This window comes from Eleginops maclovinus, chromosome 15, assembly GCF_036324505.1.
Source record: "Eleginops maclovinus isolate JMC-PN-2008 ecotype Puerto Natales chromosome 15, JC_Emac_rtc_rv5, whole genome shotgun sequence".
NCBI classification, from domain to species: Eukaryota; Metazoa; Chordata; class Actinopteri; order Perciformes; family Eleginopidae; genus Eleginops; species Eleginops maclovinus.
The window spans coordinates 6,743,520-6,770,337 of record NC_086363.1 but is presented as its reverse complement, the minus strand read 5'-3'; the positions used below and the strand labels follow the sequence as shown (position 1 = coordinate 6,770,337).

General features: G+C 41.5%; 3 protein-coding genes across 6 annotated transcripts; 1 reads left to right on the top strand and 2 right to left on the bottom strand.

Annotated features, from left to right (window-relative positions):
- Nucleotides 1-4,509: 4,509 nt before the first annotated feature.
- mideasa (mitotic deacetylase associated SANT domain protein a) lies at nt 4,510-14,081 on the bottom strand. 3 transcript variants are annotated; one of them, XM_063902050.1, is made up of 14 exons: nt 13,525-14,079; nt 12,312-13,094; nt 11,365-12,197; nt 9,802-10,020; nt 8,897-9,242; nt 8,488-8,554; nt 8,261-8,403; nt 8,063-8,166; nt 7,786-7,861; nt 7,545-7,633; nt 6,917-7,060; nt 6,504-6,620; nt 6,206-6,372; nt 4,510-5,469 (listed from the first exon to the last, which is right to left on the bottom strand). In XM_063902050.1, the coding sequence occupies exons 2-14, from the start codon at nt 12,844-12,846 to the stop codon at nt 5,196-5,198; spliced, it is 3,114 nt and encodes a 1,037-aa protein (XP_063758120.1). In that variant the 5' UTR covers nt 12,847-13,094; nt 13,525-14,079; the 3' UTR covers nt 4,510-5,195. The 3 variants fall into 3 exon arrangements, with proteins under 3 accessions (XP_063758120.1, XP_063758119.1, XP_063758118.1); XM_063902049.1 differs by having other exon boundaries at nt 9,802-10,017; nt 11,365-13,094; nt 13,525-14,081; XM_063902048.1 differs by having other exon boundaries at nt 11,365-13,094.
- Nucleotides 14,082-15,132: 1,051 nt separating this feature from the next.
- ttbk2b (tau tubulin kinase 2b) lies at nt 15,133-23,270 on the top strand. 2 transcript variants are annotated; one of them, XM_063902479.1, is made up of 15 exons: nt 15,133-15,569; nt 16,036-16,158; nt 16,244-16,391; nt 17,011-17,084; nt 17,174-17,314; nt 17,413-17,517; nt 17,999-18,064; nt 18,143-18,235; nt 18,328-18,453; nt 18,544-18,701; nt 18,953-19,142; nt 19,611-19,825; nt 19,909-20,374; nt 20,797-21,491; nt 22,001-23,270. In XM_063902479.1, exons 2-15 carry the CDS (start codon nt 16,090-16,092, stop codon nt 22,347-22,349), a joined length of 2,895 nt encoding a protein of 964 aa, XP_063758549.1. In that variant the 5' UTR covers nt 15,133-15,569; nt 16,036-16,089; the 3' UTR covers nt 22,350-23,270. The 2 variants fall into 2 exon arrangements, with proteins under 2 accessions (XP_063758549.1, XP_063758548.1); XM_063902478.1 differs by having other exon boundaries at nt 21,998-23,270.
- Nucleotides 23,271-24,527: 1,257 nt separating this feature from the next.
- churc1 (churchill domain containing 1) lies at nt 24,528-26,492 on the bottom strand. The gene is made up of 4 exons (XM_063902480.1): nt 26,282-26,492; nt 25,542-25,677; nt 25,002-25,072; nt 24,528-24,865 (listed from the first exon to the last, which is right to left on the bottom strand). The coding sequence occupies exons 1-4, from the start codon at nt 26,318-26,320 to the stop codon at nt 24,773-24,775; spliced, it is 339 nt and encodes a 112-aa protein (XP_063758550.1). The 5' UTR covers nt 26,321-26,492; the 3' UTR covers nt 24,528-24,772.
- Nucleotides 26,493-26,818: the final 326 nt, after the last annotated feature.

Sequence of the window (26,818 nt, the reverse complement as noted above, 5' to 3'; positions counted from 1 at the left end):
ATCACATTGATAATACAGAAACACTTGGACATTAGTGTTTACGGCCTATAAAGTAGAAGCATGACTAGAGGCACAACAAATACATATATTTTCAACCCAATTTGCACTTTAAGATCATTGCATCATAACTTATCTTCGACTTGAGCATTTTTGAAAATAATTGATTCCTTTTATAGACTTAAAATGAGTGGAATTTATTTCCATTCTTCCATTTCTTTATACACTGAGTCACATTTGTTAGAGCAAAAATAATCCTAATATTAAAACAACATGAATGATTTTGATAAATGTTATATGTTATCACTCCATTGTTAAAATGGCAATACATTGGTAAAGAGCACTTCATGACATGTTTAGGATATGGGCTTGACTAAGGGCTTGTAATTCCTTAAGTGGGGATTGACTTGGGACGTGTGTGTAAAGACTTGAGATGTACTTGTGTGCAAAACAATGACTTGGTCCCACCTCAACTATCAAGATGATGCTCCTCTTAAAGTTCATTGCTCAATGTTGATCCTCAAATGGAAAAACAGTGTCAAAGTTAAGCAAGAAACATTTATTAAAGCACCGTTTATATTCCTCAGTATATGTCCCTCTGATAATGTGACACCTAAAGCGTCCCGATGTGGTCAACATTTAATTATACCTTCAAACAAGTATCGTGAGGTCACCACTGTGTTCATTTCTAGTCCACATGCTTGTTTTATTGCAGCATAAGCCGTTAATAATGTCCCTCCATGTTATAGCTCTGGCTCAGTGAGGATGGGCTCTTGTTCTCTCAAGGGAAGATCGGCAGGAGTCAGGAAATGAGGACTGAATTGAGAGCACTTACAGTGAGTGAGTGCATTTGGCCGAGCTACAGCCACCACCTCTTTCACTGCTGGATCCTTTTCAAATTTCAGCATGGAGGCCACCTAAGTTGCGTATTTTGCAGAGTCATAACAAAGGATCCTGTAATAAAGCAAAAGTGACTTTACAAGGGAAGAAGCAGGTGAATGAGCACAGCTCCCCCTGATATTGTCTCTGTGGTGATTAAAATCCTGTTTAAATGTGTCTCATTTTCAAGCTAGATTAAGTTCCGCATCCCTTGTCCTCCACACCTGGTATTGAAATGTCAAGTATCTCTCTCTTTCTCCTTATCCATAATTCCTATTTGCAATACTGTGAATCCAACCGTTCAGCCTGTCTATATATTCTGCTTTTTACTCTTTACTTATTCAGTACATGTTGCTTTATTTACAGCTGCTTCTTGTTAGTGTCTGCCTTTGCTGCTGTATGTATTTCTATGACTACACATTGACAGATTTAAAGGTATAGTTTTACATTTTGGGAAAAACACTTCTCTCTCTTGCCCTGAGTTTGCAGTAAAGATTGATATCTGATATTGATGCTATACATGTGAAGCTACAGAAAGATCATAGTTAGCTTAGCATTTAGACTGAAAACAAGAGGGAGAGACTTTGTCTAAAGCTAATGAAAATCTGGCTCCTCTGAAGCTCACTAATTGGGTCGTCAAATAGAAATGTGAGATTGGTATTGATTTTCTTATCTAACTCCCTGCAAGAAAGCTAATAGGTGTTATTCCTTTAATTCCGTCCTCTTTCTTTAAGATGCTGGATCTCAATATCGCCCCTCAGAGAGGACTTAATAGATCTGGGACCCTGGACACAGCGATAAATGCCTCTCGCTGTAGCTGGCAGCAGGAAAAGGAACCTCCTCATTCAAAAGCAGAGGCAACACCTCAAGGTGCAGATTGAAGCAAAGATCCATATGTCACATTTAAATGAGCAGTGATACAGATCTCACTAAACATGCCAGTGTCAGTCAGCAGCAGCTTGTTTTTCTGAGGCATCACATCCTCTCTTCACTGGAGATGAATGGTCTGCTGGTCGAGGGGCCATTTGCATAACTGAGAGAGTAATGCTGCTGACTCCAGCTCAAATACTGATGGATGGGTTCAATTCCATTACTTGAGCTACTGTGTTGGGATGGAGAAGCGGCCGACCTGGAGCAGAGCAGCGGGACTCTTTTACCTTCACTGCTCTGAACCCGTGTTAAATGCTGGAGCGCTGTGGGTGAAGATGCCAGACGGATAACCAATCGAAACGAGAAGTGTCACAGGTCAAGAGGTCAGTCTGACAGATTGCATCCCTCAAGGCCATTGACCGCACATTGGAAATGAGCTGAGTGGCTTGTCAGTTATATGGCGACTGGTGCCATTACATGTGGCGGTTTCGGTTTGGCGTCAAGGACAGTTGGCTGTAAGCAATGCTGCAGAGATTACACCGGTTACATACAGCAGAAAGCCTTCACAGGACGTTAAAGTGAAGCAGCTTCTCTTCTATTATGTGCTGCACAAGCTGAATCCAGTTTCTCTAGTTTAAATGCAGTAAATGTGGCCTAATATTTACTAAATCTATATTATTAAAAGCCAATTAGGACCGATTCTATGTACATTCTCCACACAACGGCTGGCATTTTTCTGTCACTATTTTGTGACTTTTACCATGTTGATAATTTCAATAATCCAGGCTGCTTTTACGTTCATTTTCCAACATAATCTTTTGCAAATTAGTGGTAGGCTTATATAAGGGCAAATGTAATTTTTAGGAGGCAGAGTTGAAATAATTAGATGTAATTTTTCCCTTTTAAGTGTGAATCGGAAAACCCACATATTATACATCTGTAATTAATCTTTAAACATTATTGTAGGATTGTTTTCACAGGGTTTTAACGAACAAAACCACAAATTAAACAGAAATCGTTCCACTTCTTTTTAACCCCAGAAATGAAAGAAGAGCCCAGATGGTGGATAGAGATGTGTTGTATATATGTGCAGTCACTTTATGAGCATGCTGTGAACTGTGGCCCATGTTTCCTTCTGTTCGCTTACCGTAAGTATGACATTGACCTGCAGCGTTGCAGGTCACATCCAGAAAATGATCAAAGTTTTATTGCTAAGAGGCTGAACATAAATAATCTTAATGTACATTTCTGCTTTGCATCTGTTTAACCTCTACCCTGCCGGGGGAGAAACATTGATCTCATCGTTCGTCTTCCAGACAGTTAGTGACATTGATCCAGAGTTTTGCCCTTGTCTCCATCTCCATGTGGTAATGTCTTCATGTTCTCTTCTATCCCTAACCTGTTTTACTGTATCCATGTAGCGTGGTTTCTAATGGGGGTGTAATAGCGTGCACACTGGTCGTGAAGATAATTGATCCTCACTGTAAACCTCTAATGCTTCATCACATGCCAGTAACATTTCCCTGCACACATACAGTAGATCCACAATGAGCAGCCTTACACATGGATTTTGTCTTTTGAGAATAAAAAAAAGGGTTTCATAAGCTCCAAGCAATCCCCAGTTATTTTCACTTTATTCTACCTCTGAACATAAAGGAACAAGGTGCAACATGAAGTACATTTAATTAAAGTTCATTCATCTTAAATTTGTTAAAGTGAATACATTTTTTTCTCAACTTCCCACACTAATCATTTTGTTACAGTCCCCCAATTTAGCCATGTTTGTTGCAACCCAAACAAATGATCCAGCAGCTAGGCTAGGAAAGTTCCTTCTAGAGTGAGTTGGTTTTACAAAACCAACTCACTCTAGAGGGAACTTTGGGATTTTAGCCTTTGCAGACCATTTACATGCACATAAATCTGTATAACACACTACAGGAAAGGGAAAACCAAAAAAAAGCATAACAGGGCCTTTTTTATAATGCAAACCTACCTACCTACCTACCTTAACTCAAAGCTCCGCTGCCTACAGAGGGTAAAGATGTACTACTACTATTCTGTACTACATTTGCATTTTGTGACAAGTGTTTCTGTAATATAATTTAATTTAGGGACCACATAAATGCAGAAAAGACAGTGGGTTGCTCTTGGTTCAAGAATCAGTGATATACACATGAGAACCAGCTCCTCCAGCTAATTTCTGCAGGTAAAGTAAAAGAAAGCGGACTAGCGTTGAGTGGGAGACAGAAATAAGGCCATTTTGACCTTCATGGTCTCACGGCAATATGCCTTACCGCTCATCTCCTGAGGGCGACAGGCTACACGTCCCTTTACTGAGCACGCTCTTTAAATGGCTGAGTTATGTCACCGCTGATCAATGAAAATGTTCACCACACTCCCCGAGTCTGAACCCGAGTTGGGTTTCCGGCCCTTAAGCTGGAAATTATTGTGAAGCCATTCTAAAATACTGAATACGACCCACACATACAGAATTTGGAGATATATTTTTGTCTGGTTAATCTTTTTTGCTCCGTAGATATTAATGCGGGGTTAATTTTAAACAACATTTAAGGATTTTGAAGACGTGACAAACAGGATTATCTTTATCTAGTGTACACAGACCACTCATTTACTATTTCTCTAGTACATCCATGTGTGTGAAAGAGATTCCCAACATCACACTGAAGCACTGCCTCCCCCTGCTGGATCAGTAAACTCTTGCAATGACACGCTGACCATTTTTGTGACGAAAAAAAGACAGGCTTCAGAACAGTAGAGATTTTAATAAACTTTTCAATTCACAAATCTTATTGCAGCTGACACGATTCGTTTTTATATTACCAAAATCATTGCAAAATTGCAGTATCATAAATATATGGCCATCTCATATACTTTGTTTTTAATAATACATATTCATTTCAAAGGTCCCTTGGTTGTAGAAAATAAACAAGAGTGCAACCAACCTAATTTTGCAAAATTCAGCACAGTATTTTCCTAAGAAAAAGATAAATACAAGCTCTTACTCCATCTTAATTTAAACGGGCTGCTGCTGTAAAGTGAAAAATTGCTTTGATCTTGATGTTTTACCGCTAAACCTGATTATCTTATGAAATATCATATAACCATGTCCACACAATGAAAATGTATACTTTTTTTGACATATATTCAATTAAATAAAGGATATAAAAAGGCAATATTGGCAAAAAAGCAGAAGCATAGGGGATAAGTGCATTTACAAAAAATAAACTTCCTCTGAATATTTAAAAGATAAAAAATGTGTGAAGATACAGAGTGTGATGTGGGAGGAGTGTTGAGATAAACAGGAAGACTTGAACTCACCCCTTCTTCTCTTTATTGTGCTCTCATTTGGGCACATCTTTTTTCATCCCTCGTTTTACCCACAAATCCATCCTCTCATTGGTTTCTCTTTTATCCTGTTTTTTTGTCTCTCAGCGCCAGTCTTCATCTTTGTCATCCTCTTCCTCAGATGAGTCTTCCTGGCTGCTGACTTCCCCCTGCTCTGTCACTCCGTTGCCATTTCCTCCCTGATTTGCCACCGCCACCACCACTGCCGCGGCTGCCGCCATCGATGCTGCCTTCCTGGCCCGAGCTTCAGCAGCTGCTTGCTCTTCTTCCTCTCTGTGGCGCAGCGCTGCAGCCTTCTTCTCCTGCTCTGCATGACTCTTCATGTGGGCACTTCGGCTCTTCACTTTATAAAACACCCTATGATACAGAGAATAATAATAATGATAATGCAACATCACACGCACATAGCAGCAGTTTAGAATGATGCAACACTGATATCTGATTAAAAAAAGTGCACTTTCAAAAAAACTCCATTGTTTTTGTTTGCTCTTTGTGTAACTACGTGTTACGTTGCTGCTGTTTAGTTTATCTAATTGACTGTTTTACACGAGTTATTTTTTTGTTGACCGCTCTTTTTAACCATGTTTGAAATGTGCTATAAAATTTAAGTTTATTGTTATTATTTTTATGTATTAATTGTACTGTGAGGAGGAACATTCAATTTGGGAAATCTAAAGAGATGTTCTTTCAATTCTTTGTTTTACACATTTCAAAACACCATTTCACTATTTGGTTCCATAATGATCACAAAGTCTATTAATATCCATCAAAACAGAGCAGATTAGTTCCCAATCCAATTGCCATAATATATATATATATATATATATTATTTGCATTTCTTCTTATGATCAATTCCTACATTATGTACCATTTTTGTCAAATTTGGGTTACCATATTTTTTGACTGCATGAAGGTCAACACAATGAGGTGAACCACATGAACGACGGCAGCTACATATTTTAAAATACTGGTGACATTGCAACACTGGTTGAGCAAAAAACCACAAGGGATGGAGATATCAATCTAAGTCCAGACAACACAGTCTAGGTTATAAATGAGGACACATTTATTCTTTCCGTTGAGTCGGACTTACCTGCCACACTTCTTGCATGGAAATGTTGCGTCAGGATCCGCTGGGGGCTTCGCCGGCGCTTTGGGCTTCTTGGCTGCAGGGTCGGCTCGAGGCCTGTGTGGTGTGGCTGCATGGAGAACCTCTTTATTCACCGGGTGCGGCTCTTTGATCACCAGCACTGTCCCTGCCTGGAGCACCAGATAAAAAAGAAGATGTTAGTTTGACAGTTTTTCACTTCATCCATCAGTGAAAGAAAGCCAGTGTGCTATTAGTCAAAGAAAATCCGAGAAGTTACGAGAACATGTAGTGAAATACTTACATAGTCATGAGTCTCTAGTGCCTGCTGGCTGCTCCCGTAGGAAACATCCTTCTTGTCGTCTCCATCTGTCTCTCCTTGAGTTACAGTTGACTGCTGCGAAGTCTGAAACGTCTCACACTACAAAAATACAAGATCATTGCACAAGTTAATAGAAGAAGCATCAAAATACAAACTTAAAGAGCGACCCCAAAATCAAAAATACGGATTTTCCTTAAGGCGCTATCTACCAATCTAGATAGTCTGCTTTCTCAAACCAAATAAATAGATATAAAAAGCCAAACTAGTATAGAGAAAAATATATTATTATCCCAGTCTCTCCTTCACTCACTGAAACTACTGCTTGGCACACACATGCTGTTACAATAACTGATTCTGCCGTAATACACATTAAAGCCAGGTAAACTACATTTTACCTTTACGTCCACGACAGCATCTGTGTGCTTTTCTTCCGGTGAATCCAGAGGGCCGAAGGTTAAAATCCCGTTACGACTGATCTTCACCTGTTTCTTGTACGTGTAGTAAAACTCAACGCACTGAGCCACCGTCTTGGACTGCACCTTTAAATTCAGACGCAAAAAAAAACACATATAGGTTTTATGTAATAAATGAATCATCTTTCAATTACCTAAAAATGGTTGTATGTTCATATTGTAACACAATGTAAATGCAAACAAGCTTAGAGGGTCGGCAGTCTGTGTCTCATGCCAGTTGTATTCTAGCTGTTAAAGCTTCATTAAAATGAAAACCACATTTCCCATAAATCCTTTTAATTCCTGACACATAAAGGATGGGTCTCCAGTTTTGCATGTTTGGAATTCATTAAGCTTGTGATTAACATTTTCCATTACATCATAACATGGCCTCTTTTTGTAAAATGCAGACACAGAAAAGCTACATTAGAAAATCTGTATTTCTGTCCGTTTTGTTTAAAGCATTGCCTCATAACTAATGATTTATTGGTGTTGACACAGAAAACATTTACATATTTAATTACATTGATTCATAATGGTTCATGCTGTAGGGTAAAACTAATGAGCGTACCAGTTTCTGCACCATGAAGAAGTCCTTCCTGTAGGCAGAGATCCCTTTATTGAAGTAGCGCTTCTCCTCTGCAGTCCAGCAGTCAGAGCCTGGGAGTCAATCAGACACAGAACAAATGAGGAAATACTCAAAGAGTGGTTAGCCAATCAGAGACAGACGGAGTAAGAACAAGAGACCATGGAATAGTACGGCAATGATTAAAATGATACAGCTTTTATTGGCCTGTAATGCCAAAGCTCACCTGAGTAGTGATAACCTGCCAGTTGATGACCTTTGGGGAAAACTGGGTCCTGGAGCATCAAACGTTCCAGTGTTTCCTTAAAATAAACATTTTGAATCCCAGTTACAATCCATTCTTTGACCACTTCCTTGTTACTCATTGAAGTACAACAATTAATACATTTCTGACAGTTACAAGTATGAAGTTGCAGTGAAAATGCATTTCCGTAAAGACGATTTTAAAACTCTGAGGCCAAACTTCAGTGAGAGGATATGAGTCATGCTATGAGTATACTTACAATGAAATCCCCCCCAGATTCATGAAAACAGTGTAAAACCAGTTCCTGGTTGGTTCCACCACCCCTGAGCACACTGCAACAAGCCATGCTCATGAAATCCTCCACTAAAACAAAACAGGAAAAAAATGACAAGAATTAAAAAAGGAAGAGCATGAATAAGAAACAACAACTAGTGGCTGACTGGTGTGAGATACTGACTGCTCTCTTGGTCACTATGTTTGAGTTTGGAGTCATCTATAGGGAGCCAAACCACGTCCGCCTTGTGCTGGTCAAATTGGGAGGAAGCTGGATCACGCAAGTCAGGAATTTCTGCCTGGTACCGCTGCCCGATGTTTATACGTCTGAACAGGTAAAAAAAGAAAGAAGGGTTCTGGTTATTTTTTGGCAAGATATTAAAAATCTTGGAGGCCTGTGTCTGTACTTACGGTTCAAGGCTAGCAGTTGTAGCATCAGTGATCAAGGGCAGAACGGGAGGAGTGATCTCTGAACTTGCTGCAAATACAAAAAAAGAAATCTCCTTATTAAGCATTTTCACTGCCTCAAAACTGTCCAAACAACTATATTTTCTATGGCATACTGAAACGTATTGTTAGTATTTAAAAATGACAATAACGATCTATAATATATTCCTATTTATTCTGTATTATACAATCCTATTTATACCTGATCTATAGTGTATTCACCTTCTACACTGCTGTTTGTAATGTTTATACTTCCTTATACTGTTCATAGTGTAAATACGGTCAGATGTATATATTTATATTAGTTGAACATTATCTAATTAAATCTCATCAGTAGAATTTGTCTCGGATCATCCTTAAACGCAAGACTTACTGGAGCGCAACAGACTGCGCGACGCAGATTTAGGTGTATGCGGCGGCGGCGGTGGCAAGATTTGGTTGCTTGCGATGTTGGTCAGGAAGGTGGAGAAGTAGAGTCCCGAGCCCCCGCGCACAGGAGACAGGATGGGGGGAGGAGTGTACGGCGGCAGAGTGAGGGGGTTGTCCGGCATGCGGACCGGGGAGCGCAGGTTGCTCTGGTAGGAAGAGATGCTGGAGTAGAGGGACGGAGGGATGAAGGTGGCTGGTTTGGGCAGAGGGATGATGAGAGGCTCGGGGCGAGGTCGGCGCTTGAGTTTGGATTTTCCTTCCTCGTCCGTTCCTGGATCGTTTTCCCCTTCCTAGACAGAATATATTAAGGATTTCACTTTGTTTGAATATCAGTCTAATAAAAAGTAAAGCATGTTCTGCTACAACTGAGCATGAAGCACTTGTATGTTCTGTGGTTATTTTCTGCAATTTCTGACAGCAGATCAGTTTGAAATACTGAGGAATGAAACACCTGGATACATTATGTTAGAGGAAGAGCTGCAGGCTACAGTCTACAAGGTGTGGAAAACTACTTGTTGCGTGCATGGCAGTTGCAAAGATTACACTTTTTCTTTTTAGACAAACAACTTGAGGTTGTTTGCGCTGTAAACTAACAACACCTGTGGCTCTTCTGCTAAACTTAAGATGAAAAACCTTCTGAATTTGTGTTTGCTTCTACCAAATAAACAAGGCATTTTGAAGATTAAAATTCACTCTTATTTTCACATGGAGGATTCCAAAACGGACATGCATAGGTTTCTTCCCAAAACCTTCTTGTCACATTCCTCCCCCCAAAAAAAGTGTGAATACTGGGATATTAAATCATAGCAAAACGATGTGATGCAAATGTTGTTTCCCTACAATACTAACCTGACCCATACTCTCACTCAAGGAGTTCCTGAGTGATCGTCGACGAGCCACAATGACCGAGGGTTTGCTGTGGGTCTGTCCTGCAGGTCGCTCAGACTGCCCGAGACGTCCCTGATTTAAGGCTCCCTGAGGATCTGTTTGACTCTTGTGCACTGGCACTGATACAGGCATGACCAGGGGCATCATGCTGGCCTGTCTGCCTGAAGAAGCTTCTTCCTGCTGAGGCACCAACGCAAACAGACGGGAAGATAACAAGGAGAATGGGAGGAAAGCAGAGAAAATAGAATATGGATTGAGATATAGAAAGCATAGAGATGGTTTGAGAATAAAAAACATTCTCAAATCAACTTGATCAGTAAAGCGCTGCATCTTCAGATTATTTTTATTATAGATTAATATTAGCACATTTTGTAATCACTCATTTAGTCTGTGAAAGGAAAAGAAATGTGAAACATTGAGACAATATAATTGTAAAGAATATTAAACTGAGAAAATCACCAAATCCTTACTTTTAAGATCCTTCAAGTTACCTGAAATGATTGAAATGTTGCTCTTACATTTTCTGTGATTAATTATTTGACTTCATTTTTAAATACTGAATTACATCAACCGACAACCAACAGCTACACGTTCACAACAGTTGTGAGATTACTACGCATTTCCTTGGTTTTCAGAGCCTTGCTGACGCCTCCCTGCTATGTTTAGTCAAACTGATAACACATATAAATCGGTTTTATGATTCATACTGAATGCAAAGTTATGTTAAGATATTTGAATCTCATCTATTCACCCTCAGACGTTCTTTGAGCTAACCACACTACAGCAGCTCTGGATTGTTCCTACAATATTAAACCTGTTCGGGGTGTGTTTACAGGTACAGGAGTGTAGCAGTGCAGGTTGACAGCGCGGCCCCTCCCTGGCTCTGCTGAATGACTGGGAGGGCGCCTGAGGAATGTGGAGGTGTGCAGACATGCAGCTGCTCCAACTGTAAATCCAGCATGCACACTTTGCACAAAAAAAACCTACCTAAACCTACCTGATAACCCCCGGGGGTAGGGTACTAAAAATCAGAGTTAAGAAATTACGCCAAACAGGGTTTATCTAGTTTTTGTGCTTAGTGCATTTTTAACAAAGCGGCTATAGAGAAAATAAAGAAGCCAGTTTCAGGGTGTGCCACTTACTATGTCAACATTTTTTATCCTGAATAGCAGCATAAAGTAAATCGTCTTTCTTGCAGCGATAAAATCTGAGCAATCTGTGATAATGGTTGTTTTTCAGGTTGCACCAGTATCTATATGTCATGTATAGTATGACTTTACACTTGTTAAACAGCCTGTTATTAGTAAGTGTGACAGTGGTTCCAATCCACTTAACAGACTCAAGAATAATGATTTTGTAAACCATGGGGAAGTGCTGCATTGAAACAGGGCTCTTCCTCTTTGTGCAGCTGCTTGCTAACTTCTTTCTTTTTTAACTAAACTGAGCCAAAGTATTTAAAATGCATGATTTACTGTAGAACTGCCATAGATTTAAGTTAAACACAGATGTAGTGTAGTTAAAGACCTTTTTGGGGGGTAGGGACTCCATTTCTGACGCCTTCTGAGCCAGAGTCTCCAAGTTGATCTCCTTAGACGCCCTCCTTCTCCTACGGATGACCCCTCCTGTTGCCACTTCCCCTCCTTTTACAGCCTGAGTGCCTGCTACTCCGTTGTGTGGTAGTGCAGGATCTTTGGATGCTTGAGACCAAATGTTTGTCGAGGGGGGTCCCAGTGGAGACTGTCCGTCTCTGGAAAGGCGACGGGAACGCCTAGGTGCAGCCGACTTTGTATCTGAAGACTCAGCAGGATTTGTGGCTACCTTTTCAGGGAATGGATCAGCTAACGGTGATGTGTCACAGGTTTGAGCCCCTGGTCCCAGTGACTGGACAACCTCCTTTTTAGGCGCAGTGTCAGGCTCAGGAGGATGAAAAGGGACAAAGTTTTGGGTTTGCTGCTTTTTTGGTTGCACCTGTGGTTGTGCTGTTTCTTTCTGCGTCACATTTTGTTGTTGCACTTGATGCTGTTGTTGCATTTGCTGAATTTGTTGCTGTCGCTCCTGAATCTGTTGATGGTGATATTGCTGCAGTTGTATTTGCTGCTGCTGGATTTGGTGCCGTTGTTGCTGCAAATGTTGCTGCTGTTGCAACTGAAGATGATGCTGCTGCTGCAACTGCTGCTGATGTTGTTGTTGTTGTTGTTGTTGTTGTTGTTGTTGTTGGTGCTGGTGCTGGTGCTGGTGCTGGTGCTGGTGACGTTGATGTTGGTGCATTTGTTGCTGCTGTTGCATCTGGTGTAGCAGCTGATGTTGTTGAGTTTTAGGCTGCTCGGTGTACGCCAGGTTTGGTATTCCCTTGTTCCCTGGAAAAACAGAGTAATAACCTGATGAAAACTGTTGCTTGCTGGGCCTAAATGTTGTTTGGAAGGGCTGCAGCATGGGCCCCTGCAAAGTGTGAGGGGTAACATGGGGCTGACCCTGGAGCTCAACGCCTTTGTGGGCATGTTGATAGACTTGCAGCTGAGCCTGGTGCATTGCAGCTGCATGCTGCTCCCACTCCAGCCCCCTACCCTGAGCTTGAGCCTGGGTGGCATCCCTGTAAGCCTCAACAGGTCCTCCTGGCAGTTGATTTTCTCCCCCCATTGGCAGAGCTACACCCTCATGGACCCCCTTGTGGAATGCCATCTGCCCCCTGGCATTCACTCCACTCATATAAGGGCCAAAGTTCTGCCCCCAGGCTGGAGCAGGAGCTTCCTGAGACCAGCCAGGGGCTTGTACGGAGTCCTGGTGCATCCACTTTACTGGAGCCGCCTGTTGATAGTGGGGTAAACTTTGGGGCCCTTTTTCCGGGTTGTAAACTGCAGAGCTGCTAGCAGAGTCACTGTGGCTTGACTCTAAAGACGGAGGTCCCATACCGTAATAAACCTCCCCTGAATGCTGCACAGGCTCTTTCATGGCTGCAGCCCGATGCTTGCCGCTCTTGTCAGTATTAACTTGAGAGGGAAGACTCATAGTAATATTGTACGGTAATGTTGGAGTCTGAGCTCTCAATCTTGATCTCTGAGCGTGCAAACTGTTAATGTAGTGTGCTTTGACTGCCTGTGGTCGAAGAACTCTTTCTTTAATTGTGTATACAGAGGTGTTTGGGAGGAAATAGAAATCCCAAAGGAAAGTGCAGGGTGGGGAGCATGCAACCCTCCTTCCAGAATCAAATCTGAGGTTTGCTGTTCTTTCTTCTCATCCTCTTTATGGTGCCGGACCTTGTGAGAGAAAGGAGGGGTTAGACACTTTATTTTTCTCTGAAGACAAGCACACAAAGTTTTCAGTTTTCGTTTCCACTGGTAAGGAAACTGAGGCCTACACGAGCGAATAGCCCAGTGAGTAAAGTGAAACTCAGTCAGAGAGCATGTCTTGTGATCAAAACCTATATAATCGATGTTTACGTACAGTAATGGCAGACAGGACGCAATAAACTGAAGAAGTTTTGAGACGACAGCAACAAGGAGGCGCTGACTGTGCAGCTGCCATTTGGCATAACAAGAAATACAGGAAACGAAGGGGCTCATGCAATAACCCGAGCGATAGCCAGTGATGTTGTGTAAAGAAAAAAAACAGCAATAAGGAAGCGTTTTAAGATCTATTAGGCAATACGACAGAACAGTGAGCATGAGTTAAAACTAGTGCATATACCTTATTAATGGTGCACGGAGCTCTCCATGTCCAGCTCCATGGAGTCACTTTGGTTTCGATCAAAGTCGATTACATGCAGCTCCATGAAGGGATTGTGCGCAGCAAATGTCATAACTCTGACAACTTTCCCTCGAGTTTCACAGCGCACAATATGGCGAACAAGCGAGTTTACAATCCCAATAGCACATAATCCAAAGTCCGGACAGGCTGGAGAGGCTCATTAACGCTGTAGTTAATAATGTTGCACACTGGATCAGCGAAACCCTGCACTCCAGGAAAAAAAAATGTCCACAACTTTCTCTCCACATAAACGAGTAGACCCACACATGAGACGGTGAGTTTGTAGAAACTGTGCCGTGCAGCGGCCTGCTCGGGTATTTCCGCAGATTTCAACACGTTGCACACGAGCCTCACGGACTCAGATGTTGTGTTTAGGTTTATCCAGAATATATGAAGCGCTGCGAAACTGCGCAAACACGCAGAAAGTTGTGCACCCCAGAACGCACCGCCTCACCCCAAAACAGCTAAACTCACATCCTGTTATCCAATCCGATTGTCTGGCCACTCCCATCGCTGTATCTGTGTCCGTTTGTTTTAATGTCCCGGCTGCCCGGAAAGCGGAGGCTCGGCTCATACCCATAGACTGTGTGCTCATAACACGGAAACAGTTTGTAATGATACCCGAGAACTGTGGCTGGATATTTGTAGAACTATAATATTGAACTTCTATTAGATTGTTTAAATGGTTGACAAAATGTATGAAAATGAATGTTTTTATATTTACAATTTTATTTTTTTTAAAGATCACTATCATATTTTGAAGAAAAAAATTGAGCTATATAGAAATGAAATAAATTCAGTAATAAAATACCTCCATGTTTAATGGTCTTCTTAAGTTACTTCCTATTATGGAATGTTTCATTGCTTATACATTTGTACTTACACACAATATTCAATGCATGACTTGTAAAAGAGTTTGGCTCAACTTATTATAGTATTATTTAAGTAAAACATTTGCGTACTTCGACCGACCACCCTGAAACAATCTAGTCTTCTACAACAGGTTCAAAGGTCAAATGGGCTTTATTGTCATATGCACAGCTGCAGTCACAGGCTCCTCCAACAATGCAAAAATAAATATATATTAGACATAAAACTAAATGAAAAATTAATAAAAATAGAGCAAGAAGAAACAAAGTAGAAATAAAATTGTGCAGGAGGATAATGCATGATGAATAATGGTGAATAAGATGAGCTACACATATAATATCAAATGTAATGCTGTACAGTGAAATAAAATCCTGCCTATGTATAATAATATATACATGTGTGATGTGCAAACAGATGAATGGTATGAGGTTGTGAAGGCATAGAGCTCAGGGGTTTAGCAGTCTTATAGCCTGGGGGATAAAACAAAAAATATATAAAAACAGCAACATATAATTCCTAAATCTCAGTCTCGGCTTTTGGTTTTGCTGTACCAATCAAACATTGTCAGTGGCTTCATTTGCCAAAAATTCTGGGAGCGCCACTAAGAGGTGGTGTTGAGGAGTGGTGGGGTGAATGTTTATTAATATTTTATAAGGACTACCAGAATGTACTGCAACGCCCCTGCCTCTCTAATGCTGTATGTTTCGACTACAACACCACACATAGTGAACCAACAATGCTTGCAATGCAGTGTTCATTCACATGTACATTGCTGTATTTGGACCACATGTAGTTGGTCTGTGCAGTGTTGTAATGTGCAAAGCTTTGCAGAGTTTTGCTCCACTGAGGATGCAGCAGCAGGAGTTTGCAGATCAATCAGGAGAGACTAGCGCTGTGACGTCAGAGCGCTGTGAGGCAGAGCACGGGGCATCACTGCACATCCATTAGCAGGCTAGCTGGCTAACTGCGGCTAACGTCAGCTATGGTCCATCACCGTTATTATCTAATTTCTAAAATAAACAACTGCTTGGAATGACATGGGTTACTAGCAACAGACACGGAGCATGGGGACTGTTTGGATTTTAACTGAGATCGCAATGGTGCAACGAAGCGAGGTAAGAATGGGTCATGAGAAGAGGTTATCTTTAGTAAACATGCTAAGCTAGTTAGCTTGTTTACTGGACTACCGGACGCGCCGCATTGAAAGCCGCCAGTTAGCTAGATTAGCTTCCTAACGACTAATCCTTTCGAACGACTGGTTTATGGCCATTTATGAGAGGAGATTGCCACTGCTCTCGTCCTGGTTGTGTGTTTGGCACATAGTCAAATAATTCCAGTTGCTATCTTTTTATGACAATTAAGCTTTGTTAAGCTTTTTCTTCAATGAGCCTTTGAGACGTGAGGTGTAACGTTAGCTAACCTTTGCAGCAGTTTAAATGGCAGTCCCCCACATGTTTCTATCGGCCACAAAAACATTTAACATGTAATGCTTCATCCTTAGATGTTTGCACGCACAGAGGAATGCAGTGTGCAGAGATTTTCGAAGATAAAATGGACATGAATTTTAAAATGTGTTTTCAGTGAGGGGCTTGCGTCACTGATGCCAGGTGCAGGCTGTAGCTGAGAGCACTCAGGATGAGTGGGGCTGGAGAGCACACTGACATCCTGTCAGTGGCAGACGTGGTCCGAGACAGATGGAAAGTGGTAAGGGAAATCATAAAATCAGGTTTAAAACAAACTAAAAACAGATCACACTGTGGGTTAATCATGAAAATGATCTTCTTTGCAGACGAGGAAGATTGGTGGAGGCGGGTTTGGGGAGATCTACGAGGTTTTGGATCAGTTGAGCCAGGCCACGGTTGCCTTAAAGGTGGAGTCTGCTCAACAACCCAAACAGGTGCTGAAGATGGAGGTGGCTGTGCTGAAGAAACTTCAGGGTGAGTGATGCTGTCCCCTTGTCAGTGACGGAGTGGCATATCCCCACTTGATTGTGCATTTTGTCAGTTTAAAAATGCAATTTAAAAGTATACTATAAGGGCCTCGCAATAAGCAAACTCACACATTGCATTTAGGCTACCTTGTATAACCTCTCTCCGTTTTCCATGAAGTTGAATGTTTTATTACCCTTGGCAAAATTTTCATTAGGTTTGATTGTCTGTATGTCAGCAGGATTAGGGGAAAAGCTACTAGCACTATTTCATGAAATGTAGTAGGAGGCTGTAGCATGAGCCAAGAAGAATCCATTACATTTTGGAGTTGATCCGAAACACGGAGCGGATACACAAATTATATTTCACTTTCGTTGACATTGCGAGATGGGGCACGGCCTCGGCAGAGGACAGTGATCTCTAAGTGCCCATTTTAATAAATATTTAAACATTTATACGATATAGGAAGCAGTGGTCTTTGTTTTTGTAACAACAAAACACAGTAGCCCTGCTGTGTCAGAATCACACTGAAGAACTTGTTTGAATTCAATGATTGAATAACTTACTCATTCTGACATTTTTCAGGCAATCAGAATTTGTATTTATACAGCAGTTATTTCTTTGACAGGCAAAGACCATGTGTGCCGCTTTGTAGGCTGTGGCCGAAATGATCGTTTCAACTATGTTGTGATGGAACTCCAGGTAGGATTTTCACCAGGCAATGTTACTCAAATTTTGCTGACACCATCACTCTGCGACTCTGTGACTGAACACTGATTTCTTGGTTTAAGGGGAGGAATCTGGCAGATTTGCGAAGAACCATGAGCCGCGGCACCTTTTCCGTCTCCACAACTTTGCGACTTTGCAAACAGATTTTAGAGGCCATTGAAAGCATCCACTCTGTAGGCTTCCTGCACCGAGACATCAAACCCGTAAGTTCACCTAACACACTGTAAGGTTTGTACATTTGAACGACAGTCAGTTTATCGTTTAACCTGCTTGTTATTTTTCTGTGTTGTTAAAATTGTAGTCCAACTTTGCAATGGGAAGGCTAGCCAGTACCTGCAGATGCTGCTATATGCTAGATTTCGGCTTGGCCCGTCAATTTACCAACTCCAGCCAGGAAGTCCGTCCAGTAAGTATACTGCGTCAATTTCCTGCAATGTTTTAGACTTTTTTATTCAAAGATCCCACATGTTATTTCTTGTTGGAGAAGCTGTTTGGAGTATAGTCCTAGAGGTTTGGTGTAGCATGTTCACACATAATAGTGTAATTACATAAAACGAAAAAAAATATTACTTATTTTTTACAGCACTAGGGAAACACCAACGCTAATTTAAAGGCACACTAATGTACACATTTCACACCAAATTAGAATTAAATTCATGTGACGTCACATCATCTTTCACATGAACACTGCTTCATCTTAATGACCCCATGTGACATCAGTGTGGGACCATCCCAAGAGGGTTTAAGTGCCTTGTATTGGGAATGTCTTTAAGACTAAAACAGTAAAGCCAGTTGCCTTAAACACATTTTTTATAAATACATCACCATGCTATTTAATTCCATTCTACTATATCTTTATTCCATTATACCTCTATTCTCTCCTACAGCCCCGTCCTGTGGCAGGCTTCCGAGGAACTGTGCGATATGCTTCAATCAATGCTCATAAGAATAAGGTAAGCACAGATTAAAATAATATCCTATTTAGTTTTACACTTGAACTTACTTATATTTGCGTATCCCAATTTTTGTAGGAAATGGGTCGACATGACGACCTGTGGTCCCTCTTCTACATGCTAGTTGAGTTCACTGTTGGTCAGCTTCCCTGGAGGAAAATCAAAGACAAAGTATGAGCCTCCACACATTTTTGTCTGTGTGGTTTATTAATTATCAGCATGTGTTCTAATTCATATTCTAATTTCCCCCTCTCTGCTCTCAGGAACAAGTAGGAAACCTAAAAGAAACGTATGACCACCGGCTCATGCTGAAGCACCTTCCGTCAGAATTTACTACTTTCCTCGATCACATCTTGACCTTGGACTACTTCACTAAGCCAGACTATCAGGTTGGCCATCTCTTGTTTGGCTTATTTTGCACACACTGTCTATTCCTCTCCGGCTGTCAAATGCTGACGCCTGTGGTTTCTCTGCAACAGCTCCTGATGTCAGTGTTTGAGAACGCTATGAAGAGCCACAGTGTGCTCGAGAATGACCCTTATGACTGGGAGAAATGTGATTCGGAGGATATGCTGACCCTCACTGCCGCAACAACCACTGCTCAGCAGCTCACTCGCCTCACACCAGCGTACCTGGGGTATTTACAGCTACAGAAAGCTCTATTTGTTCTGACATAAAAACATTTATTGTAGAAGTTGCTGTCTAAAGTTTGTACTTTCACTTATGTTATTCAAAATATCTCCCTTCTCGGTTGAAAATGTGTTCAAATGCATAGCTGCAGCTTTTTCTAGACTCAAATTCTGCACAGTCAGTGATCCCTGAGAAAATCGCTGCTCTAAATTGTGCTGTGAAAATGAGCTGCAGGGTGACCTTTCCTCTCCTCCACAGCATGGCCAATGCTTCAATGCTGCCAGGCGAGCTGCAGAGGGAGAACACTGAGGATGTCCTGCAAGGGGAGCGCCTCAGTGACGCTGACAACTGCCCCCCCATCCCCACACCCACCACCCCTGGTGCAGATGTATGGGAAGAGATGGACCGCAACCGCAACCTTAAACATGTCCAGCCGATGATCAGGAAGGTCAGGCCAACGTAGTTATTGTAATCGCTAAGCAGAATGTTCTATATGTGATTTTTATGTAACTGTTTTTTCACACATGCATTTTAATGTGTAGTTTATCTGCACTGCAGTGGATGTCTGCTAGAAAAACATCCCCAAGACTACATTGACTTTGCCTAGACAATTATCGTGGTTAACCTCTATTACTACATCTACTGCAAACCCACTGCTGACACCCTGCTTTCAGATTTAGTGTGGCTAAAACAACCTATTTTCTTCAGCTTATCAGGATATTAGGATTTGCTCAATGTATCTGCTATAAAATAATAACACCATTGGTTCCCTACAAGCCTTGCCTCACAATGCACTTCTATCTGCCTGCGTCGAGTGTGATCTGTGCCTAATCTAACGAAAGGACGTTTAATAACAACACGGAGGACTCAAATGCAATATTAACATTTTTGCTCCATGGTTATTTTTTCTCCTCAGGTGGTGAGTGAGGATGAACACAGTCAGAACCAGGGCAACCAAAGCCCCAATACTGGGTCCATGCAGAGTTCTCCTAGACGGGTGCGATCAGAGACCATGTTCCTGGAGCGGGCTGCTCCTCTTCTGCGGAGGATGAGACACAGTCAGAGCTTGGCGTTTGAAAAGAGGCTCGCACCTGAACCCAAGCCCACCATCGAACGCTTCCTTGAGGCCTAGTTAGTACTCAATAAAATCAAATGAAATTATATACAGCTTCTTTGGGAGACATTTACATAACGTGCACATGATCTTGTTTCAGCCTGGGCAAACAGCGCCCTGTCCTTTCTCAAGTCGGAGAGACAGCCATTCCTGAGAGGGGGGAGGGTAAGCAGCCTTTCGGCCTCGAGGAACATTCGGGCACAGCAACCCCTGACCAAGAGGAAGGCGCAGCCAGCAGCGGCTTTGTCGCCGTGAACCTCAGCCCCGTGCCGCAAGAGGGAGACTCTCAGGAGTGGGTGATGTTGGAGCTAGAGCAAGGCGGCGGTTCTGGAGCCACCAAGCCTGCAGGCGAGGCCCAGCGTGAGGACAAGCCTGGGACTGACACTCCCACTCAGTCTGAAAAGCAGTCCTCTGAGCCGCAGGAGGGTCAGTCAGCAGCGGTGCCCAGCAGTCCTGTCCTGTCACAGATGTCCATGCCTGGCACGTGGTTACTGGGCCACAGAAGACTGCCAGGGATGCTGGGACAACTGCCCTCAGTCATGATGGGAAGATCGCAGATGGACCAGGTAGGGATGACTTTTAATCTGCCAAATAAATCATATCTTTGTCATTATATGTCAGACAGTTGTGAGAAATGCCGATCACAGTCTTCTAGTTAATGTGTTGATTTGTCAATCCAAGACCCTGTCATATATTCAGTTTACTGTTATTGAAAAAAGCAGTACATCTTCAGAATTGTTCGAATTTTGATTAATTGATTAGCCAACTAATTGTTGCAGCTCTAATAACCAACAAATGAGTCATGAAGGAACTCAAATAATATTTGCCATAGCACCATAGATATGTCCAAACTTTATGATTTTAAGCCTTCCAGGACTTGGATAAACGTTTGAATGTTATTTGAACATTAAGAGCTTTCTAGATAAATAATAGGATGATTTTTGAAATGTATTGTCTTACCCTCTAACGCTCATTATACTCTTCTCAGTCATCCAGCTGTGCGCTACAGTCCCCTGTGCATGAGAGGAGCGATGCAATACCACTAGAGGCGCCATCTGAGAAATCTGAAACACTTCCAAAGGAAATCTTAAACAACGGAGAGAAGTTGGAGTTAGCTCCAGTGCCAAGCTCAGCCAAAGGTCACACCGCTCATCTGACGAACGACAGAGACCCTGAGAGTGACTCTGGTCTGCCTGACCGCTCCTCAGAGCCGAATCAGCAGCCTCAAGTCGACACAGCAGGGGGCGCTATGGAGAGCACCGTCACCGTCTCCTCCTCTCCACCCCCAGCTCTGCTTCGGATGAGAGACTCTCCCTCGTCCCCTAGATTAAGTCGAATCCCAGTTCCCAGCAACCCCCTGGACTCTCCGAGCAGGGACCTGAACATGGAGAGGCGTCATCGCTGGAGCAGCCCAGTCCCCGGCTCACCCACCCATTCCCCCTCTCCATCTTTGTCTTGTGACAACCTGCCATGCGCTTTGCCGAGAGACCGGCTCTTCTCAGAGCGAGGATCCAGGTCTGACTGTGTCGGAGAAGACCCTCTCTCTCTGTCCTCTTCATCGGGTAGTAAGAGTAAGATCCCCCGTCCTGTGAGCGCCACCTTCATACCGGAGCAACTCACAAGCAGGTTTCTGCCTCGACCACCGCCTGGGAAACCACCCATCCGCCCGGGTGTGGACAACAGGTATAACGCTGTAAAAACTATCTACATTATAGACTATGTACTTATTTAGGTAATAGGTGTCCAGCGCTGCACAAACTGCATTTTTCCATACTCCTCAGTTTAAATATTGAGACACTACTAAGTGTATGTAAATGACAGGAAACCTGGACCCAGGCTGTTGCCATTGAAACACACTAAAACAGGAAGTTTTATGTGTATTCAGACAGAAAAAATGTAAACATTAGATAGATAGAAAGATAGATTCAACTTTATTGTCATTGTCAGAATACATCGAAATGCAGTTTGCATTAAAACATGTACAGAATGTGCTAGTGAAGAAACCTAGAATACAAAATAATGAAGCATGCTCCTGAAAATGTGCATAATATGTCTATATTCACATGTCAAAAACAGAGTTTGATTCTTTAACATTTGAAGGTTTTTAATTTTAATTTCACTTCACAGAAAAATTTCAAGAGCAAGACGAATCATAACACAGAATCATAATCATGATGTCTTTTCTCAAGAAGGCGCCGGTTAAGAGTGCGAGCCAGCAGCACCAGCGACGCAGACTTCCTGGCCAGTCTGACTCAGCTGATGCAGGACCGAAGCGGGGTGCTCTTCAGCCCTCCCCCTCGCCCTCGCAGCTCCTCCTCCTCTTTGCAGCGTTCCCTTAGCTCCTCCCCCTCCCGTCAGGAGCTCCGGGAGGGTGGGGTGATGCAGGGACGCAGCCGCTCTCCATCCAGCTTCTCCGGTTCCCCTCCTCCACGGCACTCTCACCTACATGACAGGCCCGGGCTGCAGGCTCAGTGGGGCCACAGCTCCAGGGGAAGGGGTGTCATCCAGGAGGTGAAAGGCTCCGGAAAAGTGAGTCGATGACTGTATATGAAACACAAGTGACTGATAGGGATGGTGCAACTGTAGCGAGAGGCTGTTTCACATCCAGTCGCTGATAGCATGTGTAAATACAGTATTTACTCAAGGGAATGTACTGTATGTAATGTAAAATGTATAAAATGTATTTATTTATTTATTCATTTGTCTCCCGAAATACTTGACGATGTGGCTTGATACCTGCAGTTGAAACAGAAAGGTTGAGAAAACCTTAAGATTGCCAACTCTTACCTCTCATTTCACTCCTCTTAACTCTCCATATAGGCCTAATATGAGACCAAAAAGATAATGTTAAATACTTGAGGGATGTAAAAAATGATGCTTACTGTAGATATGTACCATGAGGGAAAAAAGTAAACCCTAATAGAAACCATGAACTCACGTTAAGAACACTAATAATAAAGGACACCACATGCATTATACCGACATCGGCAGACATGTACAGAAACAGGGCATGCAGCTTCGACCTCACTCCTGTAAAACAGCTGGATTAATTATTATATGTGACAATGAATTGCTAATTTTGGCATATCAGAGTGTAGTAGTGTGCTTTTACTTTGCTAGACTTGTCATGCAGAAGGCATCCGCATATTAGAATGTACATGTGAGTGCATACTTAAGTATTGTGAAAGAGCATGAGTATCATTGCAATGGATCTTTTTTATATTTTATTCATTTGTACAATCCGCGTAGATGTGTATTTTTATTGAACTGCTTATGATCTCAAAGAACATCATAATATGAACCAGCAAAGATGTGCAATTTTATTTCTTCCACAAACTAGACGGACAAGGAAGAAAACTGATAAAAATGGAACCTGTTCATCATGTCTCATTGTTGTTGCATTTTATTTTATAGCACTATTTTAAATATAGTCAATTCAATAAATGCCAGTTCTAAACAAAAGTTGAATTCACGGCTACACTTGCTGTAGTTTTTCATTGTTGATTAAAGTGCACTTGCATTTTCTCACTATTTTTTCATTCGCTCCCGAATAGTTTGGGTTTTATTTGAGTGTTAAGATGTCTGTTTATGAAATATATGTTGTGGCTCTAATGGCAGTGGAAACGAGATGTCGTCCCGAGCTTAGCAGCGATATCAGTGACCAGATAAATGGGATAAAAACATTCCTTTCAACTTTGACTTAAAGTGCTTGACTAATTTGTTTATACTCAATTTAAATTAAAGTCACACAAACTCAGACTGCAATTTGTCAGTTGAGAACAATCCCATTTCAGATTCTGTGGAAGCAGCGGTTTTCTTTGACAGACGTCCCTGAACGCACATACGAGTGACCGCTGACAGGCTGGTGACTGAGTGGGGGGGTCCCAGATGACAACAGTAAAATGAAGACGCCTCCATCTGTGGTGCTCCATCACCGTGTACAATTCAACAGCAGTAAATGACATGAAGTTACAGAATGTGTCGAGCTCTGAAATCATTTAAATAACAGCAGAATTGATCACAGTTTGGGCTTTCTTGTCACACAACATCCACCAAGAAGACTAACTTTCTATTCCCAAACATCGACGACAGGTTTATCTGTGTTTATGCACAAGAGGAAATGGATGTTTTAGATATGAGGTGTGCAGTATGGCAAGTGCAGGTCAGTTATGTATCTCCACTCCTTACACAATAAACTAAAAGATGATTCTATAACAAGAAACTTCATTAAAAACAATCTCACAAAAATGGCCACTAAGTAGCTGTTCTGTAGCTTCTTAGTTTGTCATGGAAATAGAAATGCTTCATTGCTCGTCTACAAGCTTAAAAATAAGTGTTTGAATGTTCATCCTTGACATAAGCCATTGCTATGTCAAGAATATAGACAATCTCAAGCAGATTCACTGCAATACAATAAAATATGTCCTTCCCAAATTGGAACTGCACAGCTGAGCCCAGAGCTTAACATAATCAAAAGGCTTCAAGCTGCTGAAGCCCTGTAAGCAATACTTCTTTCGGGGAAAGCTGTCTGGCAAAACAAAAAGCTGAAAGATACTAGAAGATAATACTTAGGCTTTCTTTTTAACAAACCGTGTAGCCACTGAATTTGAGTTGTTTACACATTTTGGATATTAAAAACTGTTACTTTTAAAGCTGCATTGAAAGATGTCGTTTTTATTTTCGAACATCATGTGTTGAACAGGAAAATGCAGGCCATAATAAAACGTATTAAAAACAGTTTATTTACAGAACACTGTCAATTCACATACAGAATATTTGTTGTTGTCACCAAGGAATATAAAAAAGTTTTATGTCCTGCTTAACTGTTATCAGCATACAGTAGTTTATAAACGGCCAAAGATTTAAAATACGGTGTACTCATTGAAGAAAATATTGCATGCATTTAATAAAAAGGATTGGATCTTCAAAGCCAGCCTCCAGGAACAGGTCCGCGGTGGTGACACTCAGAAGAGAGGAGCAGACTGCCTGGGGTCGTCTGGCAACACGCTGATGGAGTCCTCTGCCTTTCCACACAGCATGCAGAGCATAGTGTACTCCTGGACAACACACCACAGATTAAATATACTAAAGACTATCCATGAATAGTGCTGAATTAGTATGGTAGTTCAAGCAGCTTTTTCCTTACATACAAATTGACTTAGTTATGGTCAATAAAACAGTGTAGACTCTCACCTGGTATTCATCAACAACGGAGAAAGTGTATTCATGCCGGGCGATGACATGGTCACAGTTTTTGCAAACATCTGTAAAGAGAAATTATTGGATTTATTACAAATCTGCAGTGGATGATGTTTTATTGGAAAGATGGAATTATCAACACAATACCCTAGCTTTTAATAAGTTATGAGGAATTCTATCTTAATCAAAAATGTACCTCACATTTAAAAAGGGTCAAAGCTTAAATCTTGATTTTACAATAACAATCTGAAATCTAAAATATCCTGAACTTTAGGGATCTGCACATATTAAGTATTCTCTTATGCCTCTCAGAGGGATAAAAACACTTCTTCCTCAAAATGTTAATGATATAGAACAGAAAATACCCCTGCATGCTGCAACATGAACATTTTCCTCAGAGGTTACTGATTGGGGCCTCACCCAAACTCAAAAAACAAGGAAGTGTTCGGATGGCCACAACCTCGACTATTGTTTCCTTACAACAATAAAAACGGTTAGATAAAAGTATCAGGAGCATAAACAAGAGTGACTCACGGTCATATGTGACAATCTCCTCTCCATCCTCATCCTCTGTTGCTTTATTGGCGATCAGCACAAAGTCCCTCTGATGGCAGCTGGCGCAGCACTGGTAGTTCATCAGGTAGGAGCCATTCTCCAGACAGGTGTTACCCTGGGCAGAAAGTCAGGGAATACCATCACATGTTTGCTGTCCCAATGAAACCTTGAATTTGACACGGCTTCACCTTTTGCAGAAGTGGAAGAAGAACTCAGATCTTGTACTTGAGTTAAAGTAGAAGTACCAGAGTGAATGTATATTCAGTTACAAGTAAAAGTCCTGCATTCAAAAGATTACTCAAGTAAAAGCAGACAAGTATTAACATCAAAATATACTTCAAGTGACAAAAGTAAAAGTACTCTTTTCAGAGTAATATATATAATATGTTTTGCTTATAATTATTGATGTGTTCATCAAAGCTGGTAAAGGTGGAACTCATTTGAATTGCTTCGTAGCATGTGAATGTTACTTCAGGTGTAACTAAAGGGTTTTTTAAGTGTTGATTATATTTCACATTATTATTCCAAATCTGTTGAGTAATTAAAGGTACACAATAAATGTATTGAAGTAAAAAGTGCACTTGATTAAATCGACCGTTACTTCCCACCTCTGATCTTTTGAAGCGGTTTGTTTACCTATCTTTACATGACACGCATAGCAAGCTAACTACAGTAACGTCATTCAGTTACATTATCAGTATGTTGCCTTAGTAACTCACCCTGTCCGGGTATTCCTTTTGCACACAGCCGTTGCACATTTTAAAAGACGATCTCAAATACACTGTAATCTGCTAACAAACAGCTCTTCTTATTCCTCTTTTTGGGTAAAAAGCTCCTCTTCCGCATCGAAAGGTGGTCATCAAAGCTCACAGATCTGTAGATACGCGCTCGTAGTAAACGCCCAAGATTCCTCTCAACAGATGTTTTATAGATCTAAGAAGGGTGACGCTACACTTCCGGTGTCATTTCCCGCCACCCCCCCAAAACTGTATTAAAAACATTCTTCAAAAATATCAGAAAAAGGCACATCACATCAGTGTTCATTTAATTAATTAAAACTGAGGCCATTATACACATAAACAAGAAAAAAGAAAATAAACAAAAGGGGTCAATAAGGAATTATGGAGTGTAGAAATTGGTCAAATTGTTGGGCTTTTTTACTTATGCAACATATATTTGATTTGTTCATAGTTTCATGTCAATAACAAAAACTAATAAGCACTGAAGACACTTTTAACAAGTGAAAATCGTGCAGG

What these genes read in the sequence shown, in the direction of transcription:
- mideasa (XM_063902048.1), bottom strand. Translation starts at nt 12,846, where the DNA reads ATGAGTCTTCCCTCTCAAGTTAATACTGACAAGAGCGGCAAGCATCGG. An exon ending in AGTCCCTACCCCCCAAAAAG is followed by an intron (nt 10,021 to 11,364) that starts GTCTTTAACTAC and finishes TTGGTGCCTCAG; the next exon opens with CAGGAAGAAGCTTCTTCAGG. An exon ending in ACATAGTGACCAAGAGAGCA is followed by an intron (nt 8,167 to 8,260) that starts GTCAGTATCTCA and finishes GTTTTGTTTTAG; the next exon opens with TGGAGGATTTCATGAGCATG.
- ttbk2b (XM_063902478.1), top strand. Translation starts at nt 16,090, where the DNA reads ATGAGTGGGGCTGGAGAGCACACTGACATCCTGTCAGTGGCAGACGTG. An exon ending in TGCACCGAGACATCAAACCC is followed by an intron (nt 17,315 to 17,412) that starts GTAAGTTCACCT and finishes TTAAAATTGTAG; the next exon opens with TCCAACTTTGCAATGGGAAG. An exon ending in TCCAGCCGATGATCAGGAAG is followed by an intron (nt 19,143 to 19,610) that starts GTCAGGCCAACG and finishes TTTTCTCCTCAG; the next exon opens with GTGGTGAGTGAGGATGAACA.
- churc1 (XM_063902480.1), bottom strand. Translation starts at nt 26,320, where the DNA reads ATGTGCAACGGCTGTGTGCAAAAGGAATACCCGGACAGG. An exon ending in AAAAGGAATACCCGGACAGG is followed by an intron (nt 25,678 to 26,281) that starts GTGAGTTACTAA and finishes CTTTCTGCCCAG; the next exon opens with GGTAACACCTGTCTGGAGAA. An exon ending in CCGTTGTTGATGAATACCAG is followed by an intron (nt 24,866 to 25,001) that starts GTGAGAGTCTAC and finishes TGTGTTGTCCAG; the next exon opens with GAGTACACTATGCTCTGCAT.